Below are 27,999 nucleotides of genomic sequence, written 5' to 3'. Positions count from 1 at the left end.
GCAAATTCAAATGCAGAGATCAAAGCAAACTCCTCACAGGAATGAATGAAGGACCTGTTTCACAAAATGCTTCAAAATTGATTAAGCATAACATTTCCTGCTTAAGCATAACAGAGTTTCCTGTTTATTGTTGCTGTAGGTGCATATGTAATGCGAGGCCGCTGGCTCACCCCGTTAGGTGAAGCGCTGTGTCAGAATCCCGACCTACAGTTGACCATCCCTATGAGGGCAAGACGTGCTCCGCCACTGCCGCCGCCTCCAAACCACGCTATGTGCGAGCTACTGCTGGACATGCTAGATTCAGACCCTGACGCCCGGCCCACCGCAGACCAGCTGGAGAAGAGGGTCCAGCGTGCCATAAAGCTGCACTGATCTCAGAGCAGCATGCTACCAACCAGTCTACTGAATAACTTGAAGATGAAGCCAATAAAAGTTATCGAACTGATGTGGTACTGTTCGTCCAGTTGGAAATTGAGACTTGAAAATAGATTTATGTGTTACTTGCCTTGCATTTTCATTTAGGGCTGTGTATCTGTTACTATATGATGCTTAATGAATTGTACTATAATTTCAATGCAATTAGAATATAGGGCTGCACGATATATTGAAATATCGCAACTGCTTGTGATAAAAAATGACTTTAATACTTCAAAAAATGTATATATATATATATACGTGTCAAAGAGTTGGTGGTATTTAATTGTTTGTTTACACTGCTAAAAATAATTTTATTATGTAATGCTACAGTAAACACGGTTGTTCACATGATTCAGAAGTTGTAGTGATGCTTTATTTTCTCAAATAGAACTTAAAGGGTTAATTTACCCAAAAACGAAAATGCCATTAATTACTCACCCTCATGTCGTTCTACACCCATAAGACCTTCGTTCATCTTCGGAACACAAATTAAGATATTGTTGATGAAATCCGATGGCTCAGTGAGGCCTCTATTGAGAGCATATAGCCATTCAAACTTTCAAGGTCCATAAAGGTACTAAAAACATATTTGAAACAGTTTGTGTGAGTTCAGTGGTTCTATCTTAATATTATAAAGCAACAAGAATACTTTTTGTGCACCAAAAATACGACTTTTCAACAATACCTAGATGTTTCAAAGCACTGATTCATTAAGCTTCTGAGCTTTATGAATCTTTTGTTTTGAATCAGTGATTCGGATCTCCTATCAAACGGCTAGACTGCTGAAATCACGTGACTTTGGGGCTCCGATTCACTGATTTGATTCGTAAAGCTTTGAAGCAGTGTTTTGAAATCGGCCCATATAGATATTTTTGAAAATACTTTGTTGTGTTTTGCCGCAGAAAAAGTATTCTTGTCGCTTTATAATATTAAGATACAACCACTGAACTCACACGAACTGTTTCAAATATGTTTTTAGTACCTTTATGGACCTTGAGAGTTTGAATGGCTTTGCTCTTAATAAAGGCCTCACTGAGCCATTGGATTTCATCAACAGTATCTTAATTTGTGTTCCGAAGATGAATGAAGGTCTTACGGCTGTAGAACGACATGAAGGTGAGTAAATAATAACATTATTTTCATTTTTGGGTTAACTAACCCTTTAAAACATTCACGTTAGTAATTCAATTTACAGTTTTTAAATATAATTTAATTATACAGAATTAAAGCATTATCATGTCGTGTTTTTCTTCAACATCATGCAGCCCTATTAATATAACTTGCTCTATTTTGTGGTGTTTTCAATGATTAAAATGTTATTTTATGTATTTATTTAGAAGAATACTAAAGAACAATACAAAACAAGTGAAACAATACAATATTGTGTGAAGAATTTCTTCCAAGTCCAAACTTGCTTTATCTGTAGAAAACATAACACGGCCTTCATGCTTATAAGGATAGCCAGTCATAATCCGTTTCAGTCGTGTTGTCAGACGCAGCAAACGACGCATTCAGAACGGTCACACCACAAATCGCCACTTTGAAGCGACAGTGTAATTATAGAAAGTCAAAATGCCCGAATCCTTTGAAGTTTCTTAGCTGGTGGCTCATGTTTAACATCTAGATAAGACTGGAAATAATTCGGTTTCCCCTAATGTGTATCCGTGAAAGATGGCACACGTATCAATCATTCACATCGCCTGTTTTCCACCGTCTTGGTTTCTGCCGCTTTAGTGGCCAGTCTTGTAGTTGGTTTTGTTTGTACGGCAGGAATGGATGCTTCAAATGGCTTTTAGTTTGGGAAAGTACTCCATCTTTTACAGGAAATTAAAGTCTCCCTTTGTGATGGATATAAACGATATGTGGCTGGATTTGTAGTATTTGTGTTCAATAGTTTTCAGGTTTAGAAAATGAAAAACCTTTTGTAAGACTGATATTTTTTTTAACAGATCTCTGTGATCAAGACAAAGAGCAGTGTTGAGTTGATGAAGGCCAATAATAATGCCAAAGTTGAATATTAACGACTTTAAAGAGTGTTAAAGGGTCACAGAGGGTTTCGAAACCTTGGAGCCTCACCGGCAATAATATAATGCATCTGAGAATCCTTCTAAGTGGATCTCATCTGTGACATTTCCATCTCTAGAGACACTTTGCCCTTTTCCTCACGCATCGCTGCTTTGCAAATGAAACACTGCGATGGCTCATCTTGACCTCGGTGTCGAAATATGCACATTATCTAAACGCAGCCTTCTCTGAGGTCATCATATTGGCTACATCAGTATTAATTCTGCATCACTCACGAGGAATAATGACCGCAATGAACCAGCTTAATTAGCAAAATCCAGTATGGGATTGTCTGGTTAAAACTTCCTAAGATTTAGTGAAAGCTGCAGATTGGTGTTTAGGGTGACACAGTAGCCTGCCACTGTTCTTTGTTTTAACCGTGAGGTTATTAAGCCATTAAAGTCATAACTAAGGCTCTGTGCTGGGAAATTACGATATCAACGATTGTTAAATCATCACTTTATTGTGGTGTCAAAACAACATCTTGCCGTTTACTGGAAGCCATTTCTCTGATGACAAACCTCTGAGCTTGACTTTAAAGCACGGTTGGTCATCATTCGCCTGACACCTTGACTCACAGGCAGAGACAGCGATATAATCGGGTATTGCGATGTCAAATGAAGCAGTAAAAACCCATCAGCAGACATATCATGAGGTCTTCTGCGGAGGAGAGTCTCGCCACGCTGGACGACATTTCTCAGAAATTGGTGGTGTGGTGACAGACACTAAAACGCAGCAGAGTAGTTCCAGTGAACTTTTCATTCTGTCAAAAATAGAGGCAATTGAATTTCAATCATTTTGGTGACAGTTTTTCATATCTGAGTCGGACAGGAGACCACCGCAGATGATTTCTTACCCATTAATTCCTTTGAATGTTCAGTGATGGCTGTATTATGTCTATTCAGCTTCATCCAAATCGCCTGCCTTCGTGCCAACATGCGATTTATGACAATGTACAATCATGTGATAACAGAAATCCTGGATAAATATCTTTTATTAACAATAAAAATGACCAGATGAACACTTTTCATGCAAAGCCAAGAAAACATGAAAATGCAATTAATCCATCTTCAGAATTAACAGAACAGGAAAAATGCTGGATTAATCAAATGCGCTAAGCTGCAAGCATAAATTATTTCTCCCTCCCAAATCCACATGAAAAATATGTGCTTTCATAACAGATAACTGCTGAGGAACTCAGCTTTTTTTCTCCTTTATGTCCAAAAATGTCAGTAGAAACCAAAAATAATGTGATGAAAAAATAATGAGTGTTAACCCAGAGAAGTAAATGCACTGGCAAGTATACTGGAGAGAGAACTCTGTAAAATGGGAGCTAAGGCCAAGGGAGAATGTTGTACATTTCTAACAAACACTGATACTCATAATGGTTTTCATAACAAAACACGTACAGAAAACTCTCTTTGGCTGGCATGTAGCAGAATAGTGCAGTTTGCTTTGTGCTGACCACACACACCCTCTCTAGTCCTCATGCCCAGTCCAATTATATGTGGGGTGTAAAGATGCCCTTAAAATCAGTGTCCTGCATGTCAGACGAAATTGTCCAGGGAATATGATGCATCTTGGTTTGAATTCCTCTCTGCTTCAATAAAGGTTTTTCACCATATACGGCCCCTCCAGTTCATAACCCATTTTTCTGTAGTAATTCCTCGTTCCGACACCTGAAACAAACATATGACCAAAAATTCAGAATTATAGTAGAAAACCTCTTTTTTTTTTCAATTTTCCATCCTCTAATGGAAGCACCATGGAGAATGTTATTTGGACTAAAACATGAAAAAAAAAAAAAAAAAGCCACCTTTAAGCCAAGTTATTAAAGGGTTATTTCAAACAAAAATGAAATTTGTCATCTATTACTCACCCTCATGTCGTTCCACACCCGTAAGACCTTTGTTCATCTTTGGAACACAAATTATGATATTTTTGATTAAATTTGATGGCTCAGTGAGGTCATTGCTAGCAATACAAGTAACACTTTCAGATGCCCAGAAAGCTACTAAAGACATATTTAACAGTTCATGAGACTACAGTGGTTCAGCCTTAATGTTACGAAGCGTTAGCCTTAATGTTACCATCTAGTGATGGGCGATTTCAAAACACTGCTTCATGAAGCTTCAAAGCTTTACGAATCTTTTGTTTCGAATCAGTGGTTCGGAGCATGTATCGAACTGCCAAAGTCACGCCCCCTAGTGGTGAACCATTGAAATTTCGAAACACTTACGAAGTAACGAAGCCTCGTTTACAGAAATCACGTGACTTTGGCAGTTTGATACGCGCTCCGAACCACTGATTCGAAACAAAAGATTCGTAAAGCTTTGAAGCTTCATGAAGCAGTGTTTTGAAATCACCAATCACTAGATATTGTTAAATAAAGTCGTTATTTTGTTTTTTTGCCGCACAAAAAGTATTCTCGTCGCTTCATAACATTAAGGTTGAACCACTGTAGTCACATGAACTGTTTTAAATATGTCTTTAGTAGCTTTCTGGGCATCTGAAAGTGTTAATTATCTTGCTGGCAATGGAGGCCTCACCGAGCCATCAAATTTAATCAAAAATATCTTAATTTGTGTTTTGAAGATGAACGAAGGTCATACGGGTGTGGAACGACATGAGGGTGAGTAATTAATGACAGAAATTTCATTTTTTGGGTTAACTAACCCTTCAATGTGGCTTCAAAGTACCATTGTTTTACTTGGGTTAAACAAAATACACAACAATTCAAAAGTTTGGCATCAGTAAGATTTTTTGAAAGAAATTGATGATTTTAGTTTGCAAGGATGCATTAAAGTGATCAAAAGTAACAGTAAAGACTTTTATAATGTTACAAAGGTTTATGTTTCAAATAAATGTCATTTTTTAACTTTCTATTAATCAAATAATTATAAAAAAAGATCACAGTTCCACATAAATATTAAGCAGCACAACTGTTTTCAACATTGATAATAATAAGAAATGTTTCTTGAGGACCAAATCAGCATATTAGAATGATTTCTGAAGGATCATGTGACACTGAAGACTGTCATTACAGGAATATATTAAAATAGAAGAGTTATTTTTAATTGTAATATCAATGTATATCTTGTTATATTAATGAACTTTCTCTGACTGAAGGAAGAAAAAAAAAAAAAAATCACCCTTTTATGTTCAGTGAGAGGAACTATAATTTCAGCCAATGTTGCCAGATGCAAAATATTTAAAGCAAAAAACACAGTAAAATTACAATAAAAAAAGAAACAGAATATATTGTCAGCCTTTTGAACCCCACTGTATGTCCAATATACTCTACTGTTGATGCTTGGCTTTCTTTGTCAGACATGCATTAAATAGTCAGAGCCAGAATAATATGAATGCAGATTTTCATTTATTTTCCAATTGCTGTTATCTCCATCCTGCAGCTGATTTGGGGAGGTACATGTCAAAATTTCCTATTCATTCTTTTCAAGCGAGGGCAAGAGAAGAACCAGCAAAATGAAAGCGCCATTTCCGTTAACGCTGAGAATATTTTTGATACCTGAGATAACAGCCAATTTGCCCGAGCCGTGCTCATCCCTGGCTATCCTCTCGGCCTCTTCCATCAACATCATCCCAAAACCCTACAAATAAACACGGGGTCAAAGAGAACATATGAGAATGCAAGTCAGTGAGACTATGTACAATAAATGGGAAAAAATATGCCTTAAATAAAAATAAAAAAGGCATTCTGGGCAATTTCCACATTTATCTCCAGCACTCACACCAGAGGAAATGTTTTTCAATATACACTTTTAACCATCATTAAATGCAAATGTCATGCCACCGCAACTCCTTGAATCAATCATAAACTGACAAAAACAGATGAAACTCACACACTGCTATTATTGCTTTTATTCTTATTTTAATTGAACATTTTGGTAATGAGACCTTCATAAGGAATCAGGCATCAGACATCATTAAAGGTGCATGATGTAATTTTATTTTGTCCAAAATGAACAAAATTGAAATGAGTCGATAAATCAATCCTTCTGCCACAATGTATTCTTGTCTTACCCTGATTTATTATGGTAAGCCTCTTATGAGTGTTTATGTTTTAGACCTAGCGGGTTGGTTTTCGCTGGAAATCGTGTACATACGTCACTCGCCTGTGCATGTCTCATCATATCTGTAAATAGAGCTAAATCTCGAACCTCCGAGGAATCACCCATTTTTAAAAGACTGTGACAGGCCGCATAATAAAACAGATAAATTGCCATATGTAGTTCTAATTCTAAAGCATTTTCTATTGTGAAGGTTCATGTTCATGCACAAGCAAACACAACTAAAATATTGTTCTTCCACAAAATGCATGCAGTTTTGATTTTTAACCGCTAGAGGGCCAAAAGTTACATAGTGTACCTTAACTCTTTCCCCACCATTGACGGAATTTTCCATCACTTATGAGACAACGCTTCCCTGCAATTGACTGAATTTTCCGGCTTTCCCCGTTTTCACTATTATACGGTATTACGTATCTTCTGAAAGAGTACTGAATCTCCTGATCAAAGCACAGGCAAAGAAGCAGCAGAAAAAAGCGATAGCATATGTAAGCTGATGCATATGTAAAATAGTGTGATCATTAACATTAAACAGTGTATAAATCAAGACTGCCTAACGTTACCGAATGAAATGTCGACCCGGGAAGAGGTATAGGATTGTGCAAGCTTTAGGGGTGTTGATGGACTGGATCTACTCCATCTATGTTTTGATCATCATTGTGAATCCGAACCAGACGTAGTCTTAAGACCAAAATTTTCTCAGCATTTTGCTCAAAATGTAGCTTTTTTTATGAAACCTTCCCACATTCAAATGATGAAAAAGAATGATTGAAGCTAGAATAAAACGCTGAAAAAAAAAAAAAAAAACTTTTTTTTGTTTTAAGCAGAGGCTTTGTTCTTTCTTTTGATATATTGCATGTTTAGAAATTCATACAACAAAAAACAAAATTCTCGGGACCATGAAACTTTTGTGAAAATGATCAAAAATGCTGGCGCTGACTGGCAACTTAAAAAAAGTTGGTGGGGAAAGAGTTAAATGTAAAATCAAGTTAAAGCAGTTTCTGCCGTGTGCTACTGTCAGAAATACGGTGTTTTACCTGGTGCTGGAACTTGCTGGGGTCTCGGCTGCTGACAGGGACCACACTTCCATAGACATGCAGCTCCCGAACAATGGACACACCACCCTTCAACTCCGGCCGGAAGGACTGTGGTGAGCAGCGGCGAAGACGCAGGAGACCAATTAAAATGTCCTGCTCGGGGTCCTCATAAGACAGGAAGGTCTCCCAGCCCCCATTAGCCACATAGTCTCTGCGGATCAGCTCGACCTACAAGAGTAACGAATCTCTTTCTGTTGATAACTGTACATGCTTTAAAGTGTTAGTTCACCCAAAAATCAAAATTCATTTATCATTTATTACTCACCCTCATGCCGTTCCACACCCGTAAGACCTTTGTTAATCTTCGGAACACAAATTAAGATATTTTAGTTAAATTCTGATGACTCAGTGAGGCTTCCATAGCCAGCAATGACATTTCCTCTCTCAAGATCCATTAATGTACTAAAAATATTTAAATCAGTTCATGTGAGTACAGTGGTTCAATATTAATATTATAAAGTGACGAGAATATTTTTGGTGCGCCAAAAAAACAAAATAACGACTTATATAGTGATGGCCGATTTCAAAACACTGCTTCTCGAAGCATCGGAGCATAATGAATCAGCGTGTCGAATCATGATTCAGATCGCGTGTCAAACTGGCAAACTGCTGAAATCATGTGACTTTGGCGCTCCGAACAGCTGATTCGATACGCTGATTCATTTGTGCTCCGAAGCTTCCTGAAGCAGTGTTTTGAAATCGGCCATCACTATACAAGTCGTTATTTTGGGTCTTTTTGGCGCACCAAAAATATTCTTGTCACTTTATAATATTAATATTGAACCACTGTACTCACATGAACTGATTTAGATGTGTTTTTAGTACCTTTATGGATCTTGAGAGAGGAAATGTCATTGCTCCCTATGCAGGCCTCACGGAGCCATCGGATTTCAACTAAAATATCTTAATTTGTGTTCTGAAGATTAACGAAGGTCTTACGAATGTGGAACATTTTTGGGTGAACTAACCCTTTCACAATTTTCTGCTAATTGCTGACGACGAACATGAATTACCTGATATGGTCGAAGTTTGTGATGAATCTCTTGTATGCCCACTTCTCTGGTTCGTACGTCTCTACACTGCAGGAGTCAACAACATGGTTTGCAATTAATGACCTTGAATTAATACTGTAAACAAATTAAATGGTTAAAGGTTTAATGTTACCTCAGTGCCCATGTCTTTCATTCTGGCCAATGCCAGCTCTCTCAGATTTCCATGTTCCACACCAGAGCTCACCAAAGGCATGGGGATATCCCTGAAAAAGGACACAGATTATTATCAGACTTCTTCAAAACCGTTTAAAAACTAAATGGTGGTCACACTAGAATGAATATGGGCAAAAGAAATGCTTCTCTTTTGAATAAATAATAAACTAGAGATGCATTATACATCAGTACCATATCGGTTACTGATATTATCCAATTATATTGGGTATTTGACTTAAAGGTGCTAAAGAGGATCTTTTCGTCGACTGAGAAACCAAAGACTGTTAGTGAGTTTTTGAAATGAGCGCATGCGTAAGAACAACCCCCCTCCTTCACAGCTCATTTCGAGGGAACGCCTCCCAAAACTCGTGCACGAGTATTGGAACACGAGTGTTTACCACCGGGATTCGCTGTGTCGTGTTAGTGGATTCATTATGTCGGACTCACCGCAGGTAACTCATAATCTACAGTTGTTACTCCTGTCTCCTGACAAAAACACTGCATGCGGCGCCTGTGGAAAGTTACTGGAGCGCGCAGCCGCTCACGTCTCGCACAAGGAACGTCATGGCAGTGATTGACAAGCCAGAGGGCCAATCGTTTACGCGATGATCGCTTAAACAATTGGCTGATGTTTTTATGGCCCAACCTCGTGCACAGATGATGTATATTAATATTATTCCTTTCAGTGCACCTAATAAATAGTCTTTTATCAGTTAGTAAAGACGGTTTCAAGTAATATTGCAAAAATTTATAAAACAAAACATCCTCTTTAGCACCTTTAATGCTCATTTCCTCTATTTTTACATTTTTAGATTACATTTGCCATCATTTAATGCTCAAGTTAATCTTTAAAAACACAAATTTAACACTATTAAATGTAATCTTTAACTAATCTCAAAATAAATATTCGTTTTTCTGTAACACTTTACAATAAGAATCCATTTGTTAACATTAGTTAAGAACATAGTTAACATGAACCAGCATGAAAAATACTTTTAAAGCATTTTTTGAATCTTAGTTAACTTCAACATTCAGTAATACATTATTAAAATCAAAAGTTGCATCTAATAATTTTATTTAACGGACCAGAGTTAACATGAGCTAACAATGATCAGTTGTATTTTTATTTACTTACATTAACAAAGATGAATAAATACTGTAACAAATCTATTGCTCATTGTTAGTTAAAGTTAGATAATATTTTAACATTAACTAATGTTACCCTATTTCAAATAGTACAATAAAATACAGTTATGGTTAAACTCACTTTATTAATTCAAAATGATGGGTTATAGTTTTTAGTATTTTAATTTATTTATACAAAATAGTAAAAATTTTAATATTGGCCATAACATGTTCCTAGTGATGTTTAGAATTAGCTTATCCTCCAAGTTTGTGAGGTCAATTTGTGACGTTTAGATACTCTGTTGGTATTTTCACTATATGAATTTACATTAAGTCTCTCTTACCTCTGTACACGATACACACGAGTCCATGGTGGGACCAACGCTAATATTCGTGCTACCAGATCCACCAACGCACTGGGAGAGTAGCTCTTATAGCGGCCCGTTTTCCACAGCTCATACAGTCCAGTGCCTCGAATCACCAGCGTAGGGTAAAGTTTGAGCCCATCTGGTCTGAATGCAGGGTTCTCAAAAAACTCCTGGGGACAGAGACAAGAGATGTTTTTGCAGAGCAGTGATAACATGAGACTTATTCATCTAGGACCACTAATGAGTGCACTACAGAGCAATGAATGCCAATGCATAAAAAACATTTTCAATTCCATTTTTTAGTGGTGAATTCTAAGTAAATATTGTGTAAAATATGTTTTTTTTATTTAAGCAGTTTTATACAATATATAACCTATTTATATCTCATTTGCCATCATGAAATTAAATTATTTTTGATATATAGGCATAATATCAGTCACACTGCTCTCTAATTAGTGGATTCTGCCGCCACTAACCCACTCATATGAAAGACTTCACAAACTTCCAAAATTATTATAGCACAAAATAATAAAGATATCTTTTACTAGTTATCAAACTTTTAATCTTTTTCCAAACTGTTGTCACTGAAGATATCTCTTAACGGAAATTAGAAGCTGTATGAGATTCATGATACAATTTTAAGTAGAATATAAGCAAACTCAGCTTGCATGCTGGTAGACTTTGTACTCTCATTACAATACCGATTACAATACTGATTCATTTCACTTAATGGATCAAACGTAATTGGAATATAACATCATTCATGAGTTCAAGAATTGGTAAACTGCTAAAAAAAGCCTCATGACTTCCGTCACTGATCCTGCTTACGTCTGTTTCTTAACACGTAATAGTGCTGAGATTTTTTTTTTTACCCATCACTTTGAGAACCTCAGGGTTCACGCAGCACATTTAGAAATGAAACCATTACAATCAAAGAGACAAGCCAGTGGTCATTTAATTGGAACTGTCCAAGTTCCTGACATACTAGCGAATCATCAAACTGGACACTGGTACATTTAAACAATGACTGCATGGGTCTAAACTAAACAGTGACTCTAAATAGTGCAAACAAACAACAGTTGCCTATCAAAGGCAAACTGAAACGACGGATTACTCGAGTCACGACTAGCCTTGCAGTTTGAGCTTCTCCTTACTCTAAGAGTCAAATGAAATGAGACTTTGTGTGATATATTTACGCTGAGTGTTATTTTTATTATGTAGGGAGGGAAGCCTGCACACAGTCTGATAAGTGAGAAGTGAGAGTCAGACGAGCCAGTAATGGGATTCCATTATCACCAAGCCACGCTCCTTTCCACCGCACACACATACTGAGATAGCGCCGTCAGGTCCCCGTCTCGAAAGGTAGGGAGAGGCGTGACGGAGAGTGAGCGAGCAAGTGGGAGGGGAAGAGGAGAGCACGAGCATCAGAGAAAGCAGGTTAGGTGAGATAAACTAGCCGAGCGCTGCCGGTGGGTGACACAGGTGAGGCTATGTGGGCACACGGTGGCTGAGGAGGGGAGCTGATAGCAATGGGGTCAGAGACCACCTTCCAGAGCCATTAATCTCTCTCTCTCGCTCTGACACACTGCCTTCTAATGGCTCTCTATCACAAAGATATCACAACAGGTGTGTGAAGAGAGACGATTTTATAAACATTGAAATTTATGCGTGAAATGGATCCGAATAAAAACGCTGAAGGAATCAGGAGGAAAATCGGCAAAGCAATGAACCGATTATCGTCAAAATGTATGGGTGCTGCTGGTACACGGTACAAAGTTTCATTGTAATTAGGAAAAGCAACAATATGGTCAGGAATATGAAGTGGAAAACAAAACAACAGGAACAGTTTGCCGGTATATGGTCATGCCGACCCAAATCTACAGATGAGAAAGAAGGGGTGTCTTGTGCTTAACTGCAGAGGATACAGCAATACAAATAATGCTAATAATTTAATAAACATTGCTAAATATAATCTTCAGCAAATCTCAGAATGAATATACATTTTTAAATTCACTTTTAAATGATGTGGCATTTTAAATGATTTTAGTTTCAAGCATTTAAAAAAAATTTATATAAAATAGTATTGAACTTTAATATTGGCCATTTATCGGTTAATGGCCATAACATGAAAATAATTAATCGCCTTATCGGTATCAGCCAGAATTTTACTATCAGCCATTTATCGGTTAACGACCATAACATGAAAAAAATTAATCATCTTATTGGTATCAGGCAAAACTTTAATATCGGTCATTTATCGGTTAATGGCCATAACATGAAAAAATTAATTATCTTATCAGAATCATCCAGAATATTGGTCCGTTATCGGTTAACGGGCGTAACATGAAAATAATTAATCATCTTATTGGTATCAGCCAGAATTTTACTATCGGCCATTTATCGGTCAATGTCCAAAAAGTGAAAATTTATTAATTATCTTATCGGTATCTGCCAGAAATTTACTATCGGCCATTTATCGGTTAATGGCCATAACATGAAAAAATTAATCACCAGAATCAGCCAGAATATCGGTCCTTTATCGTTTAACAGCCATAACATGAAAATAATTAATCATCTTATTGGTATCAACCAGAATTTTACTATTGGCCATTCATCGGTTAATGACCATAACATGAAAATAATTAATCATCTTATCCGTATCAGCCAGACTTTTTAATATCGGCCATTTATCGGTTAACGGCCATAACATGAAAATAATTAACTGTCTCGGTATCAACCAGAATTTTACTATCAGTCATTAACTGGTTAATGAAAGCATGATAATAACTAATCTTCTTATCAGTATCAGCCAGAACTTTAAAGGTGCCATCAAACGTTTTTTTACAAGTCTAAGGTATACCCTGAATGTGTCTGTGAAGTTTCAGCTCGAAATACCCCATAGATTTTTTTTAATTAATTTTTTTAACTGCCTATTTTGGGGCATAATTAGAAATGCGCCGATTCAGGCTGCTGCCCCTTTAATTGCTCGTGCTCTCCACCCCCTCCCGAGCTCTCGACTCTATCATTGCATAAAAAAAGTTCACACAGCTAATATAACCCTCAAAATGGATCTTTACAAAGTGTTCGTCATGCATGCTGCATGCATGCATCGGATTATGTGAGTATTGTATTTATTTGGATGTTTACATTTGATTCTGAATGAGTTTGAGGCTGTGCTCCGTGGCTAAAGGCTAATGCTACACTGTTGGAGAGATTTATAAAGAATGAAGTTGTGTTTATGAATTATACAGACTGCAAGTGTTTAATAATGAAAATAATGACGGCTCTTGTCTCCGTGAATACAGTAATAAACAAAGGTAACTTTAACCACATTTAACAGTACATTATCAACATGCTAACGAAACATTTAGAAAGACAATTTACAAATATCACTAAAAATATCATGTTATCATGGATCATGTCAGTTATTATTGCTCCATCTGCCATTTTTCGCTATTGTCCTTGCTTGCTTACCTAGTCTGATGATTCAGCTGTGCACAGATCCAGACGTTAATACTGGCTGCCCTTGTCTAATGCCTTGAACATGAGCTGGCATATGCAAATATTGGGGGCGTACATATTAATGAGCCCGACTGTTACGTAACAGTCAGTGTTATGTTGAGATTTGCCTGTTCTTCGGAGGTCTTTTAAACAAATGAGATTTATATAAGGAGGAGGAAACAATGGTGTTTGAGACTCACTGTATGTCATTTCCATGTACTGAACTCTTGTTATTTAACTATGCCAAGATAAATTAAATTTTTAATTCTAGGGCACCTTTAATATCAGTGCATCCCTACTTTTGAGCCACAGGAAATAATGTCATGGCATGGCAAATCCCAGGACACTTTCCTGAGCTGTGACAAAAAGAAGCAGTCAGGGAAAATATAAATTTATGTAAGTTCTCTGTTTGAAACTTTGACTAACATTAAAAGAGGATAAAAAAATTTGACAAAAGTGTAAAAAAGAGGATATTTTAAAATAAAGTAGATTGTTTGCTCTATTAGCCTCTAATTGCAATAATACAATTACAAATTGTACAAATAGAGTACAAATGGTGTTGCTGTCCAAATATTTTGGAGCTGTCAGTTGATTGCAGCAGTGTGGAGGCGAAAAGAGCCTCCCAAGGGGAAATGAGGTAGGTGTAATGTGGGCTTGGTACAACAATGTAAAAATCTAAGTGAAGACTTTTAGCTTTAGAGACACATGCCTTCATAGACTCTAGAGATTAGATGATTTGCAATAAAAAGTTAATGGTTCTCTTCTACAGTTAAGTGGCATTTATGTGAGTGTTAATGCAAAATATTATTTATATAATTGCACTGTTAATCATGATGTTTCTTATGCAACATTAATGTCACTCACTTCATTCTAGGCTCTTCTGTTCTCCTAATGGGAAATAATCACCAGCTTTAAAATCGCTCAACTCCCGAGATCGTGCACTGACAGCGTTCGCTTAAGACATCAAAGAAACCTGTTAGCACCTGGATTGCTCCCGGTTGGTGTTTAATACAGTCTTTCAGAGAGAAGCACTTTGAATAGGTTCCAGAGCGCAGTCACTGATTGGATCTCCATGCCTCGGTAATGAAACCCACCATAATGAATGCTCTATTCACTTCACGTAATGAAGCCCCTGATAATGCGAACCAATGCGTCACAGCTGGACATTGACAGGGGCCATAAAAGCGCAGCCTGCCATGGCACATCACTCCCCACTTCATTTACATTCACCCATCATTCCCGTTATGTGACAATTAGCTACTGCACCCGATAATAGTGACATTTTCCTTGGGACAGTCGTGTTATGGTGTTCCTGTACTGTACGTCTTGTGTATAACCTCTTGCCTCTTTGCATTGTAACCTAGAGCTGTGTGATATTCATTTTGCTATTTATTTTTTACTTCAAACTATTAGAAAGGAGCAACATTTCCCTATTCTAATTTTTGTCCTAATAGCTCTGGGCAGTCTGCTTGATGATGACTGTGACTGAGTAGTTCCTTCTACTTCAAGTGTCAAAATTAATAGAGCACCCGAAAGTAATATGGAAATTTTGGATATCCCAACAGCTATTTCACAGAAATGTTGATTAATTGGACTCTTTTAGTTGATGAAAATGACATTTTGTAAACCACCTGCGTAACCTGTGAGGTATACAGAGATAAACCTGTGCATGAGGAATTAGTCATCTGTCTCTCAGCTCCTCAGTTCATTTACATTAAAAGTTCTTACAGAAAAAACAGTTATAAGTATGAGGACCATAAATTACAAAACTTCCCATAATCCTTTTGAAGTGTACATTTGAGCCTTATTTGAAGAAATCCTTTCAAACATGATTATTGAAGTAACACTTCTGAAAGGGTCTTGAAATTAGGGGCCAAGCACCGAAGGTGCGGAGGCACCTATTGTATCTGTTGGCGTTCTTTTTATTTTTATTTTCGATTCTTCTTCTTCTTCTTCTTCCGCTCTTGAAGTCTATGGTAGCCCATAGAACCGCTTGCGGGAAAGTTGTGAAATTTGGCACATAGTTAGAGGACAGTCTGACCTTTGTCCATAGCAAATTTGGAGTCTCTAACTCAATCCCTCTAGCGCCACCAGCTGTCCAAAGTTGCACTTATGTTTATGCTAATAACTTTTGAACTGTAAGGGCTAGAAACTAAATTCTCCAAAATTTCCTCTGATTCCTTGGGTCAAGCCAATTCGAATTTCGTCATGAAAATTTTTCCGCCATTTTGAATTTTCTGAAAAACTTACTTTTTCGAACTCCTCCTAGGCCGTTACACTGATTTTCATGAAAATTGAACCAGATCATCTTCAGACCATGCCAACAAAAAGTTATGGAATTCAAGTCGATTCCTCAAACCGTAGTCGAAAAACACGCAAACAAATTTAATGTTGCACTTGCGAAAATAGACGTAAGGCTGTATCTCCATAACGCTTTATTGTTTTCGGACCAAACTTGGTACATGTCATCACAAGCATGACCTGAGGCATCATGCAGTGTTTCGGCGCAGCGCCACCTACTGGTGCGGAGATATGAAAAATGGCTATTTTTGCTTATAACTTCTGATGGCCTTGTCCAAAAATCATAAATTTGCTCTTGTTAGATTCAGGGAATCATGCCGAGTCAAATGATATCAAATTTTTACATCTCAGCCATTTTGGCCATTGGCCATTTTGAATTTTGTGATAAAATGCTGTAATTTACGAACACATTAGCTTATCGTTACGAAATCTTTGGCACCATGTCCTTACGATACTCAAAAAGTGATGTAAAGTGATGTGAAAAGTAATGCTACTAACTTTTGACAATATTAACCGATTGTAATGAAACTGGTCTCAGCAGATGGGTCATGCTGAGAACATAGATATCAAATTTGACATAGTCGGCTGAACTTCCTGTCCGCCATATTGTTTTTCTTTAAAAACCTACTTTTTCGAACTCCTCCTAGACCGTTGCTCCGTTTTTAAACCAAAATCGAACCGTATCATCTTCAGACCATGCCGACAAAAAGTTATGGATTTCAATTTGATATATCAAACCGTTTTCATATACCGGAGCAACGATTTTGAGGCATGATGCAAAACTCACTCTTTAAGCTGTATCTCTGCAATGCTTTGACATGCTTTGTGACACTTTGCAAGTGTCATTGTCACCTCACTCTGACCATACCACAACAATTTGGACACAGCGGCACCTATTGGTCGAAAGTGATGAACCAGTAAATCCTAATTTTTGGTAATTTTTCAGCTTGTTTGCCTAGAATGATCTTAATAGGTCTTTAATTGCTCACTGTTGCAGTTGGTCTGATGCTCACAGCCGTGTTGGCTGGCTTATTGTGCCGTTTTTGTGCTTGGCCCCGTAATTGCTGCTTGCAGCTATATTTTTTTTTTTTTTTTTTTATTATTTAATACAAACCTGCATGACTTTCTTTATTCAAGGAAACACCAAATGAGACATTTAGCAGAATGTTCAATGCCGTTTCTCCCAAATTGTCAAAAATCAACATAAATGTATCATAAATGTAGTCTATACTACTTGTGTGCTATATTACAAGTCTTATGAAGGCATACAATTACTTTGTGTGAGGAACAGACTAAAATTTAAGTTGTTATTCACTGAAAATCTCACCTGTTTGATTTAAATGTGCATATTCATAGTGATGTTTGACATCCCTGACATCAAACCTGCTGTGACATGTCTTGTTATGCATATTTGAATATACACTATAATTCAAAAGTTTGGATTTGGATTTTTTTTTTATGTTTTTGAAAGAAGACTCTTATGTTCACCAAGGCAGCATTTATTTGATCAAAATAAACAGTAAAAACTATAATATTGTGAAATACTATTTAAAATAAAATTAAAAGAATAGCATTTATCTGAAATTGAAACATTACACATTTCTTTACTGTCACTTTTGTTCGATTTAATGCATACTGAATAAAAGTATTAAAGTATGAATGTGAATGACACCAAAGACTATTAGTGAATACAAAAATTTGTTCCTCACAGTAAAAAAAAAAAAATCTCAAAATATAGCACAGGAGTACTATTTAATAATTTTATGAATGTTGTTTTTTTGTTATTTCTAGATTCTACATTCTGCTAAACATCCCACAGAAGAAAGTCATATGATGAGGGTGAGAATGTTCATTTTTAACTATTCCTTTAAGATTTGTTTTCTACAGAAATCTATTTTCACACCAAATATTTTACCAGTAAAAAAGTAAAACAAAAAATTTAATATGATTCCATACTTTAGCTCACTATTAATCATTCCGCCATTCTTACATTGTGTTTGGTGCAAGAGATGAATACTGCAGAATTAAAATGATCCAGGAAGTACTCACTATAAACTGCTCCACGTCTCTTTCCATGCCAACATTGGGTAAGTCTGGCATCATGTGGGCTACAACTTTAAAACCGGCATCCTTTGCAAGATGGAAAGATTCACACACAGCCCGAACTGTATGTCCCCTGGAAAAAGAACATAAAGTCAATATAAAAAGATACATGCAGTTAAAAAATAGAAATTTCCTCCAGTGTTTTGTAGGACTGAATTTTGTATGGTCATATGGCTAGGTAAAAATTTACATTTTCCAATTAATTATGATTTTCATTTGAACAATCTGATATAGATCTAGAAATATCTCAAGATTGAGGCTAATGGTTAAAGATCTGTCCTGCTAAAATGGTCTCTGATAAAATCCCACTGTGTCCTTCAGCAAAGTGCTTACAACTACACCAAAGGGTGTAAGTATAGTGTAATTAGCATAGTTGCTAAGTCTCCTAATGCCTTGAAGTGATTCCTAAATGACACATAATCAAGCGAGTAAACTGCAATTACCAACATGAGACAGAAACTGTTGGAACGAAATGAGTCTTAACACTGATGTTATGCGAATTAACATCCCATGATCAAGTTTAAACAAATACCAAACACTCATCTATGGCTCCTCCATTTAAAGTCCTTCATATTAAAAGCAGCCAACTCTGACCTGTTGGTATCACGAGCCACATCTTCATAAACACTCTGTACGCCGATCTCTAGTCTGGTGCATCCGTAGGCCAGCATGTCACTCAAGTGTCTCTTCAGGCAGTAGTCGGGTCTGGTCTCAATCGTGATGCCGACACATTTGGTGTTACTGCGTTCAGAGTACCTGAGAAAAAAAAAAATCAATAACAACTCAGAAATCTGGATACTATATTATATGTGTATGTATGTATTTATATATGTATGTTATATATGACACATTAAGGATGCATTAAATTGATCAAAAGTCACAGTAAAGACTATATAGATTATATTTTAAAGATTATATTTCAAATAAATGCTAATTTCAGAAAAATATGTTTTACAGTTTCCAACATTGATAATAATAAGAAATGTTTCTTGGGCACCAAATCAGAATATTAGAATGATTTCTGAAGGATCATGTGACACTGAAAACTGGAGTAATGATGCTGAAAATTCAGCTTTTCATTACAGGAATAAATTACATTTTAAAATATATTGAGATAGAAAACAGTATATTACTATTTTTATTATGTTTTGATCAAATAAAAGCAGCTTTGTTGAGCATAAGAGATGTCTTTCAAAAATTGATCCCAAACTTCTGAATGTCTTTTTAAAATGGCTTTTAAAAAAAGGCTTTTGTGAAAGTCTAAATGAATGCACAATAAAATAGAAAAATCTTCCTATTATAGTTTCAGATGATAACATGAAAACTATTTTACGACTGAATTGGCTTCAATTGGCCAACAGAATTGGTTTGCGTCAATTTAATAATAATTCAGAAATGTGTGGTTTTTGGCTTCCTGTCACGCCTGACATAGTTCTGAAGTTTTAATGGACATTTAATAGCCCAAAAACTCTTTCTGTCCATTTAGCTCCTGTTTCTTGTTCCAGATTTTAGACAAAATAGTTATGAAACCAACAGAGCATTTTTCATTTGTACTTATTTTTTTTTATTTCTCCCTCACTCACTCCTCTCTCTCTCTCACACTCACACACTCACACACACACACATCCTCCTAAGATAAGCAATGTGCCTGAAATCGAACTGTTGTCTCCCCCATCTCTGGCTGATTAGCCGGCGGAACAATTATGGCAATCGTGTCATCTTAACAAACCGGCTGATAAGCTGTGGTGTGCCGACAATCCTGCGGACCTCTGCCTACGTGCACACACACACACATACACATTCTCTCTTATCAAGAAAATAAATAACACAAAAACGCAGTAATAAACTAACAGCGCCCTGCAGTGGCAGTCTATCCACATCTTACAATCATCTCCTTTGGCTTTCATTCTAACTTCAAAGCATTTGCTTTACTCATGGAGCTGATGTCACAGGGGTGGTCAACAGTGTCTGAGCCAAAACTGATGCAAACAAGTTTTCTGAAAAAATATAAAATCCTGACAAATATATAAAAAGTTATAAAATATTTTTTTCAGTTTCGGCTGATGTTGTTAGTGGCACAGAAATCGCACATACATCACCTATTTATACGGTCTTAAGACTAATGGTCAAAGTGAAAAGAAGGCTTTTATTTGCTTGGTTAGCCAAGTTAATGCCGGCTAAACTGTTAAATAACAGACCAGGAGACGTGACTGATAACATACTTTATCCTGTCTTGTCTTCATCATTTAAGCAAAGAGCCCAAATTTCACATTCTGTCTTATTGTTCTGTGACTACGCAGAAAGCAGATGCCAATGCAGCTGCTCTGATAGTGGAAGACCAGTCCAAAAGCACCAGTTCTTCCTCCCAACAGTGCCACCCTACCAAATTTGCTCACCAGGGGGTTTTGGCACTGTGCTTTAACTGATCCAAGTGCTGCATTTGTTCAATTTGCTTATATAGACTTAAATTATCCAGCAGCAATAAGCACTGATCCCAGGTCAGAGCTTATTACCTAGTGATTTTCCCCAGATACACATAATAAGACAACACAGCTGCTCCAATCCCACTACTTTTATCTAACTCCTGCACTTATCAACTGATCTTGGACCAGTTGTGCAATTGGTTGAAGACAAGTACATTTATGTATAATTACTTCTGAAGAAAATGTGAGTAGGCATTCATGATATATCGGTACCACATAATTTATAATTAATATATTAATATATTTATATTTATAATTATAGAAATATTTTAGTATCCTAGCTTATTATTTATTTGCTGTTATTTACATTACTGCACTTTGTCAATTTGCAAAATGCTACTATTTGCACTTTTGATAGATGCTAAACTGTGTTTTGTTAAAGATAAAGTTTTATCTATCTACATCTATCAATTGGTTGTTGTTGGATTATATATATATATATATATATATATATATATATATATATATATATATATATATATATATATATATATATATATTATTACTGATAAGGGACAAGACAAACTACGAAAACATATTTTATTGCATAAACAGTTTATACATAGAAAAAAAACTTAAATTTTCGATTTATCAAAATATCCACCATTAGCAGCTATCTGACCTAAACTGGGTTCTAATTGGTTCATTGTATTCTAAACTTAATTGGCAATCAATTGTTGAAGCTATTAAGGTGTGCTGACCCAAAAATCTTTTACTAACCTGGGCCAAGTTTAAACCAGTAACCAGGCATCACAGCTGGCAAAAGGGCATGTCTGACTTTGACATGTATATATTGCCATTATTATGTAATCAAAATGAAAATTATATTATTGCTGGTCTTCAATGATAATGTCGAGTTACTTTAATGCATTTGCACCAAAAAATGATAAGGATTTATGTTGATATTGTCCAAAACCACAGTTTGCCAGGGGTGATATTTCAGCTGATATTTAATTGCGCATGATTTATGTTTTTTATGTACATATAAAAAGCATTTCACTGCATGTTGTACTGTGCATGCTTATTTATGAGAAATAAAATTAGAAAATAAAAAATGATTATTGTTTTTGTGATGCCTAAATTCACTAAGTTTTTTGTGTTTTTTTTTTAAACAAAATTGCACAGAATTTTAATCAGTCATAATTTTTACATTATAACTTAATTTCAAGCAACATTTGATGACGAATAACAGAAATTATGAAGTAATTCTTACTTTCTAATTTTTAAAAAGACAAGCACATTCTTCCACAAAGAATGCTGTCTTTCCTAAGGCATAGCACCCACTGGTGATGGACTGTTTCTTGCCCTCTCCTGGCCCTGTGAATTTGTGTCATGAATCTCATAATTAAGAGTGGCCTGATTCTATCACTCAGACAAGTTTATCATGGGGTGCTGGTACCTGACAGCTTCAGTGACATTGTTGGACGTGTGTCCTGACAGCGCGTCGTGGAGGTTACGGATGAAATAGTCCCTGTACTCCTCCGGCAGAGCCATGAATGTGCCTCCCATCACAATGAACTCCACTTTATCCACGCTGTGACCCAGCTGCTTGAGCTAGATGTGCAAACACAGCAGCATAATGACATTAACACCATCTAAATGAGTGGAAAAGCTGAGAGGATCATCAACCCTGCAGATCTAAACCGTAAAATCAAAACCATTAAGTAGTAAATGATCCCTTATAATTGTAACTGTACTAAAAAAGCAGCTGATAAACATGAGCTGTGAAGATGACTCACCTGTTCTACTCGATGCCTAGTCTGGAGGTAGGGATCATATCGTGCCCGGATGGCTCTCATTGACGTGGGCTAGGTGAGAGTGTGAATAGACAGTCAAAATGAAGCATACTGCACGACACCAGTGGAAAACTCATAAAAATATGCGTGATAGCATTGCTTTGGGAGACAGAAGGATAATTACCTCGTATCCAGTGTAAGACTGTGTGGAATATTCAAAATCTGAGTCCGGACCCCCTGGGCAGTAGCTGTTTGAGCAAATAAAAACAAAAACACACCATGTCAACTTCAAAACTGAGACCAGTTTTATCATTATATCCTGCTCATAAAAGTTTCCCCACCAACTGATACACAATGCTAATATGCTTGAACAAGATGCAGGCCCACATGGAAAGGTTCAAGGCACCTTTTTTAGAATGAATAGCTTGTGTTGTAGAATTGCTCATTTGCTCATTTTGTACAAAAAGATGAGCTGAATGATTACATTTACACTATTGTTCGGGGTTGGTAAGACTTTTTTAAGGTTTTTGAAAGAAGTCTCTTGTGATCAAAAATACAGTAAAACAGTAACAGTAAGACATTTTAAACTGTTTCTTTTTTAATATATTTTAACATGTAAATTATACCTGTGATCGCAAAGCTGAATTTTTAGTATCCATTGCTCCAGTCTTTAGTGTCAAATGATCCTTCAGAAATCATGCTTAAAGGGACAGTTCACCCAAAAATGAAAATTTGATGTTTATCTGCTTACCCCCAGGGCATCCAAGATGTAGGTGACTTTGTTTCTTTAGTAGAACACAAATGATGATTTTTAACTCCAACCGTTGCTGTTTGTCAGTTGTATAATGCCAATGTCAATGGGAACTTCGTCTATAAGAGCAAAAAAAACATGCATAGACAAATCCAAATTAAACCCTGCGGCTCGTGACGACACACTGATGTCCTAAGACACGAAACGATCGGTTTGTGTGAGAAACCGAACAGTATTTATATAATTTTTTACCTCTAAAACACCCCTATGTCTGACTGCCTTGCGCATCCGGTTGGTGAGGTCTGAAAACGCGTTCTGATGACGGCAGTGATCTCTCGCGTGTATATTTCAATGAGTGCGAGACATCACTTCCGTTGTCAGAGCGCGTTCAGACCTCACCAACTGGATGCGCAAGGAAGTTGGACATAGTGGTGTTTTAGAGGTAAAAAAATGATATAAATACTGTTCGGTTTTGTGTCTTAGGACATCAGTGTGTCGTCACGAGCTGCAGGGTTTAATTTGGATTCGTCTGTGTATGTTTTTTTTTCTCTTATAGATGGAGTTCCCATTGACATGCATTATATGACTGACAGACCGCAACGGTTGGAGTTAAAAATCATCATTTGTGTTCTAATGAAGAAACAAAGTCACCTACATCTTGGATGCCCTGGGGGTAAGCAGATAAACATCAAATTTTCATTTTTTTTTTTTCCATTCACCCAAAAAAGAAAATTTTGTCATCATTTACTCACCCTTGTGTTGTTCCAAACCTGTATGAGTTTCTTTCTTCTTCGTTGAACATCCAAGATATTTTAAAGAATATTGGTAATCAAACAGTTGACAGTATCCATTGACTTCCATAATAGGGGAAAAAATACTATGGAAGTCAATGACTACCATCAATATCTTCTTTTGTGCTCAACAGCAGAAACTCATATAAGTTTGGAACAACATGAGGGTGAGTAAATGATGAATTTTAATTTTTGGGTGAGCTATCCCTTTAAGAAACATTTATCATTATTATCAATGTTGAAAACAGTACAAAAATATTTAATATTTTTGTAGACATTTTTTCTTCGATGAACAGAAAGTTCAATAGAACATAATTTATTTAAAATAGAACTCTTTTATAACATTATATATGTATTTTGGTTCATTTAATGCATCCTTGCAAAATAAAAGTGTTTAATTTCTTTCTTAGAAAAAAAAAAAAATTGTTACTGACCCCAAACCTCAAAAAGAAACACAAGGACACATTATTCTCGTCATACTCACACACAGATGTTGCCAGTGAAGCTGATGTGTGGACAACGATGAGGCTTGCACATCACAGCAACAACTGCAATCTACAAAGAAAAGTTAAATCAAAGTCTGAGCACTGGTTTCATTTCTATATTACGATCTTTACGTCAGCCCAATACAAATAACAAATGGCCAACAAGCCATCCTTACCCCACTGGCAGTGCGGATGGGTTTGGCTTTCAGTTTGGGCACCAAGGCTCTTCGATAATGAGGCGGCACTGCAGCAATAATATCCACAAGCCGTGGCTGTGCAGAGAGACCGTATTTGGCTGATGTCTTCGTTTTGACTCTGTAAAGACATAATTTTAGTTGTCAGTCTCTTGGTTTATTGTTATCCAGAAAGAAATCAGTTCCATCTTTGTTTTTGAAGCTTAAAGGGTTAGTTCACCCAAAAATGAAAATAATGCCATTTATTATTCACGCTCATGAATCTCACGCTTAAGATATTTTTGATGAAATCTGTTGGCTCAGTGAGGTCTCTATTGAGAGCAAAGCCATTCAAACTCTCAAGGTCCATAAAGGTACTAAAAACATATTTGAAACAATTCATGTGAGTTCAGTGGTTCTATCTTAATATTATAAAGCGACAAGAATACTTTTTGTGCGCCAACAATATCTATATGGGCCAATTTTTAAAACACTGCTTCAAATATGTTTTTAGTACCTTTATGGACCTTGAGAGTTTAAATGGCTTTGCTCTCAATAGAGCCAATGGATTTCATCAACAATATCTTAATTTGAGTTCTGAAGATGAACGAAGGTCTTACGGGTGTAGAACGACATGAGGGTGAGTAATTAATGGCATTATTTTCATTTTTGGGTGAACTAACCCTTTAAGATTATAGATTAATCTTTAAAATGCACTGACTTGTTAAGGTTAATATCTTTTCCCTGTTCATGGGCCTCAACCAGCTGTTTAATGACATCTGCAATTGTCATCATCATCAGTTCTGCACGGCTCAAGTCACCTGGTGTGGACACAGAAAGCTCCGAGTTAAGCAGACAGGTCATATTAAAGAAACACAGATCTTTATGTGTACTTGTGTGTCAACACTACTGTTAAGGACTTGTTAAAGGACAGAACTAGTTATTTGGGATGAACTGACAGCTTTGATTGATACAACTAACCCTACACACATGCGGCTTGATGTTTTGGAGTACAAAGAAAACAATAGTAATTCCATGTGTGCTCACAGTCAAATTATTTCCCACATTGAAGCCTCCTTTACAAAACATGTATATATATACAGTACAGTCCAAAAGTTTGGAACCACTAAGATTTTTAATGTTTTTAAAAGAAGTTTCATCTGCTCACCAAGGCTACATTTATTTAACTAAAAATACAGTAAAAACAGTAATATTGTGAAATATTATTACAATTTAAAATAACTGTGTACTATTTAAATATATTTGACAAAGTAATTTATTCCTGTGATGGCAAAGCTGAATTTTCAGCATCGTTACTCCAGTCTTCAGTGTCACATGATCCTTCAGAAATCATTCTAATATGCTGATTTGCTGCTCAATAAACATTTATGATTATTTTCAATGTTGAAAACAGTTGTGTACTTTTTTTTTTTCAGGATTCCTTGATGAATAGAAAGTTCAAAAGAACAGCATTTATCTGAAATACAAAGCTTCTGTAGCATTATACACTACCGTTCAAAAGTTTGGGGTCAGTAAGAATTTTTATTTTTATTTTTTTGACAAGAAATTAAAGAAATGAATACTTTTATTCAGCAAGGATGCATTAAATCAATCAAAAGTGGCAGTAAAGACATTTATAATGTTACAAAAGATTAGATTTCAGATAAACACTGTTCGTTTGAACTTTCTATTCATCAAATAATCCTGAAAAAAAATATTGTACACAAATATTTTGTACAATTGTACACATTAAATGTTTCTTGAGCAGCAGATCAGCATATTAGAATGATTTCTGAAGGATCATGTGACACTGAAGACTGGAGTAATGATGCTGAAAATTCAGCATTGCCATCACAGGAATAAATTACTTTGTGAAATATATTCAAATAGAAAACAGTTATTTTAAATTGTAATAATATTTCACAATATTACTGTTTTGTACTGTATTTTTAATTAAATAAATGTAGCCTTGGTGAGCAGATGAAACTTCTTTTAAAAACATTAAAAATCTTAGTGGTTCCAAACTTTTGGACTGTACTATATATATATATATATATATATATATATATATATATAAAGGTTAATTTAGTATGCAAGAATCTCATGATGTGCATTCATTCACAAAACTTTGTTAACTTTTTGCCACATTGACATTGTAATAGTGACGAACAGTTACTAAACTGGTTATGTCAATTAAAACCGAAATATATAATTCCCATAAACATACAATACCCAAGTCATAGTAGATTATAAAAGTTTAGACATTACAACATGCTCTTAGCAGCTAACAGAATACGTCCTGCTTAAAATTAGCAGTAAATACTTACTCTTCTTTTTCGGCTTTCCCATCTTGGAAACAATTTAATAATAATTCACAACTTGTATACTATAAACACTAAAACTGTCAGTTAGTTAGATCATCAACCCACAGATAAAAACGTCAACATCAGTGAACAACATGCTACACTCTACCGTAAAGCGAATGCGTGTGTCGTAAAGCAACACATGTAAGTACAGTTGTCGTAAAGTTGTCAGGCACTTTGCTACACAGTGTTGCCAAGTCCGCTTATTATAAGCGACTTTGGGCTTGTTTTTCTGTAAAGTCGCTTACAAATATCGGTAGTCGCGGGTCGCGTTTTTTTGGGCTTGTTTCTAAAGTGTAGTTGCTTATTTGGGCTTGATCCCCCAGCTCCATAATAAGTTGTCAAGCAGATATTTTCTATATGTTATTTAAATGTAGGAGTTTGTCTAGCCGGTTCTCTCTGTCCCTCCCCTTTCCCCATACACACAGGAGACAGCAGAGTTTTTTCTCGTGATCACGACATAAAAGTTCTTTTTACAATGATTGATTCTGAAACACACTGTACCCGGATTCTACTGTTGCTATAGTAACGAACACAACTTTGACGCGCATCTGATCGGCGGATAAAACATGCGCTCATATATCTTGCCAGCTAAATGTTTACTTCACTTAATAATAAAGTTTACAATAAATAAATACATATAGGCTAATCAATCATTGAATCCGTAGAAAAAGTCGCTTGTTTTGGGCTTGTTTTCACAGGCCTGGTTGCTTCTTTGTCTCGCGAGATCTGGCAACACTGTTGCTACAGCAGTTCAGAGGAGGACCTCTAGTGTTCAAATGATCTCTGTAGTAATATATTTTGTCTATTAAGGAGGCTATTTGTGTAATATAAATCTTGTAATATATAATAAATTGAAACTTATTGTCAGAAAAATACAGTTAGCGATTGTTATGAACATAATAAAAGTGTTATTGTAATAGAGTAATGTATAAGGACTTTGGTATA

General features: G+C 36.1%; 2 protein-coding genes across 2 annotated transcripts in view; one reads left to right on the top strand and one right to left on the bottom strand.

Annotated features, from left to right (window-relative positions):
• The window catches only part of si:ch211-63o20.7 (Serine/threonine-protein kinase pdik1l-B-like), a 5,260-nt gene extending 4,492 nt beyond the window's left edge, over positions 1 to 768 (top strand). The window contains exon 4 of the mRNA XM_048207146.1: positions 140 to 768. Coding sequence (XP_048063103.1) covers positions 140 to 372 — 233 coding nt within the window. The 3' untranslated portion in view covers positions 373 to 768. The remainder of the gene's footprint in view (positions 1 to 139) is intronic.
• A 2,689-nt stretch (positions 769 to 3,457) lies between these two features.
• elp3 (elongator acetyltransferase complex subunit 3) lies at positions 3,458 to 27,195 on the bottom strand. The gene is made up of 15 exons (XM_048207145.1): positions 27,016 to 27,195; positions 25,410 to 25,509; positions 24,692 to 24,830; positions 24,515 to 24,585; positions 22,673 to 22,736; positions 22,492 to 22,560; positions 22,152 to 22,306; positions 18,864 to 19,025; positions 18,216 to 18,342; positions 10,341 to 10,534; positions 8,831 to 8,921; positions 8,680 to 8,745; positions 7,607 to 7,834; positions 6,011 to 6,092; positions 3,458 to 4,160 (listed from the first exon to the last, which is right to left on the bottom strand). Exons 1-15 carry the CDS (start codon positions 27,035 to 27,037, stop codon positions 4,084 to 4,086), a joined length of 1,647 nt encoding a protein of 548 aa, XP_048063102.1. The 5' UTR covers positions 27,038 to 27,195; the 3' UTR covers positions 3,458 to 4,083.
• Positions 27,196 to 27,999: the final 804 nt, after the last annotated feature.

The sequence above is a fragment of the Megalobrama amblycephala genome, linkage group LG11, assembly GCF_018812025.1.
Source record: "Megalobrama amblycephala isolate DHTTF-2021 linkage group LG11, ASM1881202v1, whole genome shotgun sequence".
In the NCBI taxonomy this organism is placed as follows: Eukaryota; Metazoa; Chordata; class Actinopteri; order Cypriniformes; family Xenocyprididae; genus Megalobrama; species Megalobrama amblycephala.
Note: the sequence above shows the minus strand (reverse complement) of the source record. Positions and strands in the feature narration are given on the sequence as shown.

Excerpts from the sequence above, each read along its gene's own strand:
- elp3 (XM_048207145.1), bottom strand. The coding sequence starts at position 27,037 with ATGGGAAAGCCGAAAAAGAAGA. Across the intron at positions 24,586-24,691 it reads CCATCCGCACTGCCAGTGGG|ATTGCAGTTGTTGCTGTGAT; the intron begins GTAAGGATGGCT and ends TTTTCTTTGTAG. Across the intron at positions 7,835-8,679 it reads ACAAACTTCGACCATATCAG|GTCGAGCTGATCCGCAGAGA; the intron begins GTAATTCATGTT and ends TTACTCTTGTAG.